The sequence below is a fragment of the Galeopterus variegatus genome, unplaced genomic scaffold, assembly GCF_000696425.1.
Source record: "Galeopterus variegatus unplaced genomic scaffold, G_variegatus-3.0.2 Scaffold1445, whole genome shotgun sequence".
Classification (NCBI taxonomy): domain Eukaryota; kingdom Metazoa; phylum Chordata; class Mammalia; order Dermoptera; family Cynocephalidae; genus Galeopterus; species Galeopterus variegatus.
The window spans coordinates 62,941-71,903 of record NW_007727556.1 but is presented as its reverse complement, the minus strand read 5'-3'; the positions used below and the strand labels follow the sequence as shown (position 1 = coordinate 71,903).

Below are 8,963 nucleotides of genomic sequence, written 5' to 3'. Positions count from 1 at the left end.
TTCTTTTCTTTTCTTTTCTTTTTTTTTTTTCCTTTTTGTCTCTTTTCGTGACCGGCAACGGATCGCAACCCTCGGTGTCGTGCCCGCACCTCGCTCAGCCAGTGAGCCGCCGGTCTGTATGTGGGATCCGAACCCTCGGCGGGAGCGCCGCCACACTCCCAAGTGGCGCACTGTAGCAGTGCGCCACCGGGCCGGCCCGATAGCTCACTTTTCTGATTTCCTATATGGTCAGATTCATGTTCCGTAAGTGCAGTACTCGAGGCCCGTGCAGAATGGCTCCATGGGGAGAGAAACTGTCGGCAAGGCAATTAATTAAGTTTCTGTAATAGCCCAAACAAGGATGTGCAGGTCTGAATTTGAGCAGTAATAATGAATAGAAGGTATTTATAGGGCAGAATCAGGATTTGGTTACTGGGTGAAAATAATAATAATAAATAGTGTTTCCTATACACCAGGCACTAGTGTAAGTGCTTTATGTTTATCAGCTCATTTACTGTTGACCCCAACCATGTGGGGTAGACCCCATTACTCTATTTAACAGACAAGAAAGCTAAGACAAAGAAGTCACATGACTTGCCTAAGGTCACAAGGCTGGGGTGGCACAGCCAGAACATGGAGAGCAAGTCAAAAGACAGCAAAGGTGAGGCACAGCCAGTCTCATAACTTCCTTTTCTACCAAAGCACTGAGATTAGAACATGAAAGACAGGCTTCCTCGCCACAACTCCCTTCCAGTTGTTTAAGGAAATGTTATTTAAGTTTTTAATTTTTTTCGAATTTTAGAAATAATCTAGTATTTTCATTCTGAAACACAATGTCCCAGATTTTATAAAAATTGCTAACTTATGTAGTAGAATACAGGATTCAAAACAAGATTTTAGTACCATCATTATTTAGCACGTTAATTTTCTAAACTATACATTCATTGAGATTTAAGTCATAAAAGATAGGAATTGCCTTACTTGTCTTTTTTTTTTAAAAGCCTGAAAAATCAAATTCATACTTATAATTATCTATTAAAATATAATTCTATATTAATAATATGTTAAAACAGCAAAAGCAGTTTCAATTTTTTATGCCATACATATTTTTAGGATTAGAAAAAAGGGGGCAGGGTGTAGATGACCTAAAATGAGAGCTAGAAAGCCAACCCGGGGCTTCATTAATTCTTTAGAATTAGGATTATGAACAGATTTACCTAGATGGTCAGATGCTCTCCCATGAAATACCTCCTGTAAAAGGAATGAACTACTGATACGTGCAACAATATGAATGAATCTCAAAAACAGTACTATATGATTCCATTTCTATGAAAGTCTAGAACAGAAAAAAACAATCTATAGGGACAGAAAGCCAATCAGTGGTTGCCTGGAGTAGGGAAGGACTAACTGCAGAGAAGCAAAAAGGAACTTTTTGGGGTGACAGAATTCTTTTATGACTTGACAGTGGTAGTAGTTACATGAACATAGACATTTGTCAAACTCATACCATACACTTAAAATGGGTACATTTTACTGCACACAAATTGTACCTCAATGTTGATTTTTAAGGTCAAATAACTAAATAAATAAATCCTACATTCTCATCTTTAAAACTTTCATGCTTTAAGAAAATAGTTTAAAAGACATAAATACCAATGCAATAAAAAATAATTTTTTTTAATTAAGAATTTTTTTTAAACCCAACTCAAACATTCCTCTATTTGAAACCCTCCAAAGGTCCCTCATATCCCTGGCAAAGTCTATTCTGGTCCTTACGATGATCCCAGAGCTGACCCTACACTTCCTTGGTCACTCTCCCCTTCTTCCCCAGCCCTGCTCTGGGCACATGGGGCCTCAGAATCAGCCTCCTCTGCTCCCTGTCCACAGCCCTGAAGACAAATGTCCACTGCAATCAGTCAGGTTCCTCCACTATACAGCATGACACTGGCATTGCTGTTGTCACATAAAACTGCACATAGTATCTTACATGGGCAAGACGTACCAGTATCTTTTTTATCAGCCTCCTCTGCTCCCTGTCCACAGCCCTGAAGACAAATGTCCACTGCAATCAGTCAGGTCCCTCCACTATATAGCATGACACTGGCATTGCTGTTGTCACATAAAACTGCACATAGTATCTTACATGGGCAAGACGTACCAGTATCTTTTTTAAAAAAAAATATATGAGAAGAATCAAGTTTTACTGGTGTTTCATTTAAAATTATGAAAGCAACTTCTTTCACACGCTTCACCCAGAGAATTATCAGAAATTGCTACACTGGTTTTAATCCATTTAATTAAAGCACCTAGTTTCCTAAATATCAACTTGTTCAAAACTAACACTGGAGAGTGACAGCAGCAAGTGATGGAAAAGATTAGAATAAATCTTACTTAATATTAACAACACTTCACAGTACGAAGGGACTTCAAAAAGTTTGTGAAAAATGGAATTGAAAGATAAAAATAAAAAATATAAACTTTCTCAACATAAGTTCCATCCAGTTCAAGTCATTTTATAAGTAACAACACCAGCCATTTAGTCCATCCCTAAAGAATTGAGGGTCCTGGAAATTTAACCATGTCAATGCAGTCCTTTTCACATTAATAAGCGAAGAAAAATGGTGTGTTTTAAAGATTTTTTTAAGGTTAGGAAACAAAAAGAGTCAGAAGGAGCCAAATCAAGACTGTATGGTGGATACCTAATGATTCCCATCTAAATTCTTGCAAAATTGCCCTTGCCTGATGAGAGGAATGAGTAGAGAAACTGTCATGGTGGAGGACTCTCTGGTGAAGCTTTCCTGGGCATTTTTCTGTTAAAGCTTTGGCTGACTTTCTCAAAATACTCTCCTAATATGCAGATGTTATTGTTCTTTGGCTCTCCAGGAAGTCAATAAGCAAAATGCCTTTAGCATTCCAAAAACTGTCGCCATGATCTCTGTTCTTGATGGGCCCACTTTTGCTCTGATTAGACCACTTCCACCTCTTGGTAGCCATGGCTTTGATTGTGCCTTGTCTTCATGATCATACTAGTAAAGCCATGTTTCATGTCCTGTTACAGTTCTTCAAAGAATGTTTCGGGATCTTGATTCCGTTCATTTAAAATTTCTGTTGAAAGCTCTGCTCTTGTCTGCAGCTGGTCTGGACATAACAGTTTTGGCACCCGTCGAGTGGAAAGTTTGCTCAACTGTAATATTTCAGTCAGAATTGTATAAATTGAACCAACTGAGATGTCTATGGTGTTGGCTATTGCTTCTGCTGTTAATTGTCGGGCCTCTTCAATTCAGATATGAACAAGATTAATTTTTTTCCTTGCAAATTGATGTGGACAGTCACCACTGCAGGCTTCATCTTCAACACTGTCTTGTCCCTTCTTAAAGTGAGTTATCCATTTGTAACCTGCTGATTTCTTTGGGGTGCTGTCCCCATAAACTTGTTGTAAAGCATCAGTGATCTCACCATTCTTGCACACAAGCTTCACCATGAATTTGATGTTTGTCCCTACTTCAGTTTTGGCAGAATTCATGTTGCTCTGATAGGGGCTCTTTTCAAACTGATGTCTATCTTTCTTGGTACCTCAAACTAGATCCTGTTCAGATTATAACAAGTTAGTGTAAGTTTATTTTGTTGTAAAGAAAAAAAATTTTTGAAATCCATGCAGTTTTTTCACAATACTCATTTTCCATGAACTTTTTAAAGACCCCTCATATATCCATACTCAGATACATATTACTGCTACAACAGACTAATGCTAATCACCATAGTAATTGTTACGAGCGAAAGACATCTCAGAATTATAAGGTATTAAAATACTCTAAAATTCTATGAACAACTCTTCTTTGTTTAGACTTGCAAACAATTTTCTAAGCTACTATTCTGGAGCAAACAGTGGGGGAACAAAATCAAACAAACTTCAGTTTACTGAAATAGCACTAAATTGTATTTGGTTAAGAAATGTGTATGACTGCGATAACAACAAACAGATGGGAACACAGAACAAAAAAATCTTATTCACCATCTTTGAAAAGAACAGCAGTCAAATTAGTTCTGAAACACAAAAAAGTACCCTCTTTAAAAAAGCTGACAGGTCCCCTAAGCTGTCCAACTGAAGAAACTGTCCTCAAATATGATGTTAATTTTAATAACAAACATATTATTACACCTTTGCCCTCTTACAATCCAGTCTCCAAAGCACAGTAACAGTGATATTCTAAAGATGGAAATCAGATTGTGTCACTGTCCAGTGGCTCTCCACTGCACTTAGAATAAAATATAAACTCCTTTCCATGGCCCTTAAGGCCCTATAAACCTCACCCTTGCCTCCCACACCAAGTCCTCTTGTCCCAGACGCACTGATGCAGCCAAGCTCCAGCCCCTGGCTTGCTCTCTGTTCCTTGAACCACCAAGCTCATTCCCACCTCAGGGCCTTTGCATTTATTGTGTGTTCACTCTGCCTAGAATTTTCTTTCCCCAGATCTTCATATTACTATCTGGTTCCTGGTTATTACCTGAGACTCGGTTCTACTATCAATCACTTCCTTAGAACAGCCTTCTCTGACCCTGTAATCCAGAGACCCTCCTCCCACCTCCATCTGTCATTCTCTATCACAGGACCTTGTTTCACTGTCTTCGTAGCGCTTTCACTGTCACAAATTACCTTCTTTATCTTCCTGCTTTTTAAGTGTCTCCCTCTAGGGGTATGTAAGTTGCAGAGCCCTTGCCTATCCAGTTCACTGCAGAATCCACAAAAGCTGGGATGCAGTCTGTGCAGAATGAATAAGGAAATGAAAGAACTTTCAGGACATCTAAGATAATGGAACTATGGATGGCTTATCACAATTCTCAGGGTTGGATTTGTAGCATCAAGTAATTAAAAGTTTCTTTTGTTTTTTTACAAGTCTTTAAAACAAGCTTGAAAGGCTAAACTGCTTTGCTATGGGTTAATGGCAATATCACATATTACTGATCAGGATATAGAAATGCTGCAACCACTAGCCACTATATTGATAGAAAACTGCAAATACTAATAACAATTTGAATTAAGTAAACATTCTTTAAAAAAAAGTGTGACAATAAATTAGTAATCAAGGCAGTGGTAGTGTCATTAGGGCTGTCTTCAAATACCACAGTTTTCCTCTCCTCCCAAGCACCTGATGGGACTGCATTGTTCCCCTGATCCAAGTTTTAAATTAGATGTGCCCACGAGACCAACTGTGGTCAACTAATGAGAGCAACAGTGTTGTGTGTTGAGACAAAGCCTCCATCATCCTCGGTTCTTGAGCGATTACAACGGCAGAGCCCCATACCAATCCACGTTGGATATGCAGCAAGAACAAGAAATGCACAGTTGCTGTGTTAAGCCACTGAGATTCTGGAGTTGCTTGTCACCTCAGCATAATGAACCTTACTCTGACTGATACAGCAGTACAGCATGGTGATCAGGAATTTGGGCTTTGGAATTTGACAGGCCTGGGTCTGAATCAGAGCTCTTTCACTTACAGTTTGAGGGATCATGGGCAAGCATGGCCACCTCTGGGCCTTAATGTCTTCATCCACAAAATGAAGATTATAACTCTTACACCTCATGAGCGGTTACAGACTCAGTTAATGAAACAATGTATGTACAGTGCTTATCAGAGTGCCTGGCATGTTTGTTAAGCATTCAATAGACAGCAAGTGATATTAAACTCTAGCATAATTCTTCTAGGTCACTATGAGCATATTTGCATTATGGAACTTAGCTGACCTTGGATATTCTATAAAGTAAAGCATTCCAAACTACTGAATGAGAGAGACACTTATAAAGTTCTGAATATTCCTAGGTAAGTCTAGGTAAATGAGAAGAAGAAAAAAGTGGAACATCTCAAAAGTTAAATATTGGCATGGGTATGGAATGTTAATGAAGCAAGTAAAGGACATCTATGATTTGAAAATGGAGGGAAAGAACATGGAGAGAGGGGGCGGAAGTATGATGCCTGCTCCTCCTGCCTGCACCCAGGCACGGCCTCCGAGAGAAAGAGCAGACTCATGTGCATCGCAAGCTGGGCTCTAAATTGAGAAGACACATGATATTGAGAAAAGGGTAAGTGCTGAGTGAAGGAGAGAAGAGACAAGAAAGACAGACAAACCCCTGTGGGTCTAGGGGCTTTGTAGAGCCCCAGAGCTGGGATTAGAGGAGGGCCTGGCAAGCAACCACCTCAAGAAGGACTTGGAAAGCACTGACACGACTGAGCAGAATGCTGCTTCAACAGTGAGTGCTTAAAATCCAGCAGGGTTTGGATTCTACTGTTTCTTCTAAAGGAATCACTTGCAAACATGATGTGTCCACCCCTAGGATCCTTCAGTCCCTAAAACACAACTGGCAGGTACACTCACATATGAACAAATGAGTCTGTGCTATTGTCTTAGAGACCACGCCCATCATAAGAGACAGATCTGACAGCTAAAACTCATCAAAGCAATGCTGTCATTACCTAGAGAGAATAATCCAACCCTAAATAACCATCAGGATTTTAATTGTAAGGCAATCTTATTCAAGTTCAAACTTTCTTAATTTCTGACTTTTTGTGTAGAGTTACTTTGAAGTTTTTCAAGCATATTTTGCTCATTTCCACTGGCTGAAAATGAGAGGAATAAATATGAGAGGGAAAACCATAAACTATCTTGAAATAATTCTTAATTTTTTTAAATTACTGGGACAATTGTTGAAAAACACAGATAGATTTTATGCCATGACATAATAATCAGGTCTAAAGAGCATGCAACTAATACTCTTCAAATAACCAAACTATAATGAAAGATGCTAAAAATTTTACTCATAAAAATGGGCAATTTTTATAATTCATATAAAAGTGTCATCACTACCAGACAATTCAAATTATACCCAAATCAGAAATATGCTAACCATTAGAGACATAAGAGGACATGTTCCCACTGATATCTGGCATTTGGCATCAAAGGCAGCTCTCTGAAGATCTGATAACAAAACTTGTCAAAAGCAAAATGAAATTGTAAAAGAGCCAAAAAAAAGAAATGGCGATTGCTACAACCCTTTGAGCCACATGTGGACTTTTTTAAAACACAAGTTTGTTTGATATAAATAGAATAATTAAAGCAAAAGTGTCAAGTGTAAAACAAGTCTAAACACACTAGAAATTTGACTAGCTTGATATGGCATAAGAATGAAGGCATAATTAAGCCTAAGGTTAAAGGTGTAGACACCTCAAATAAATGACTGCTGAACAGCAATACAACAAGAACAATGTCAACACTGAGCTTCAACTCTGGAAGCATCACTATGACGCTAACCCAGAATAAAGACTCCTCCAGAACAGTTCCTAGGCAGTAGAAAAGCAAGTTCTTTGGACGACCAGGTTCACATTAAGAACCAATCTTAAGATAGGAGAATAAATGAAATCTCTGACATATATATGCATATAACTTTGATGGATAATGAATGCGAAAATCCACTCTGATCTCTTTTCCCTCCCCGATCTCACCATTTCAAAAATAAATTGCCTTCAAAAGTATGTCAGTAAATCTGTATGTTTTAAAATAATAGAAACCATGTGCCCCATGTGTTCACCAGACTCATTTTTTATCATGTATAGTCCTCTGCATTTATTTTTAAAAATCTATTTCTGATAAAGTAATGAAAAGAAATCAAAAGAATCTACTCCAAAAAGTTCACATCTCTCAATGCAGCATGGGACTGAATTTATTAAACTTGGCCACCTAATTAAATTAGACTTGTGATCTCCAGTTAGAAGCACCTGTAAGTGATAAAAATGTGTTCAAAGTTTCAGTTGATGAGGGATACAAAATGTTCTCAAGTCTGAGAGTTTTAAGCTAAGGAATAAAAAAATTTACAAACTTCACATTTTAGATTTTGTCCTTCATATTTTTTTAAAAAATGTACTTATGAAGATTTTAAAAAAGAACATTTCTGACACTCAGAAATTTCAATAATTGCAAGAGAAAAGGTATTGAAACAAAAAAATAAGAATCCTACTCTAGAATATATTAAATCTACCCAACTGGTTCTACTTATCAGAACGCTCTTGGGGCGACAGAAATACCCATCGCAGAATAGCTTTATCTCCATTTAATACCACACCCTCCTGCAAAGAGAAATACATCTTACATTTCAATATCTGCCCTCTTGTTTTTATTCTGTGCACAGGTGCTTAAAGTTTTTCAGTTGATCAGTTGTGGTCTCTAAAAATAACTTTCAATCTTCCCTTTCAACCAATGGATAAATATTTTTAAAAAGTGTTAAAAATGAAAGCTTCAAAACAAACAAAAACAAACAAAACCTCACACTAGAGTGTGGCAAGGGAGAGGTTAAAAAAGAAAGTCTGATCTAAAATCCCTAAAAATGAGTACTCTACTCAAGGATCAAAAGAAATGCCAACCCAAGCAAAACAATGCACAGTCTACTCCACAAACACACACACACACTATGAAAGCAACGAACTAATTAATGGTACAGAAAAACAAAAATGAAAATCTGGGAAAAATGAATGTGTGCATTAATATCTTTTAAAAATCAAAGGCTGGTCTAACATCTGGGTCATGAATTTGTATAAATTCTTATTTTTAAACTCACCTGATTCATTTTCAATTCCTGTTGTGTTCTGTAAAGATACACACAACAAAGAAACTTCTTTGATTACATGAGCCCTAAAAAGAAAAACAGACAATTGTAATATGTACCTGCCTACAAATTTACAGTGATTTAAAACCGCATACAGAACTATAGAGTTTGCTCAAAGGCTATTCATAAAGCAACTCCACGCCAGATCAACTTCAAGCTATGCTGAGAGCTTATTCTCAGATTTATTATCTACAATAAAACAGATTTCTTACTAATCTTTACTAGGGCTGGGCTTCACTGTACTCTACAATTGAAACCAGACTCATTAGAATGACATCAAATTTTTGCTTTGAAACTGCATCATTCCCAGGAAGAAATAAATTAGCTTTGC

At 37.5% G+C, this 8,963-nt stretch overlaps 1 protein-coding gene across 1 annotated transcript in view; it reads right to left on the bottom strand.

Annotated features, from left to right (window-relative positions):
- Positions 1 to 8,625, bottom strand: part of LOC103593940 (PR domain zinc finger protein 2-like) — a 28,072-nt gene extending 19,447 nt beyond the window's left edge. Inside the window, exon 1 of the mRNA XM_008577067.1 lies at positions 8,585 to 8,625. Within this exon, the coding sequence (XP_008575289.1) occupies positions 8,585 to 8,593 (9 nt within the window). The 5' untranslated portion in view covers positions 8,594 to 8,625. The remainder of the gene's footprint in view (positions 1 to 8,584) is intronic.
- Positions 8,626 to 8,963: the final 338 nt, after the last annotated feature.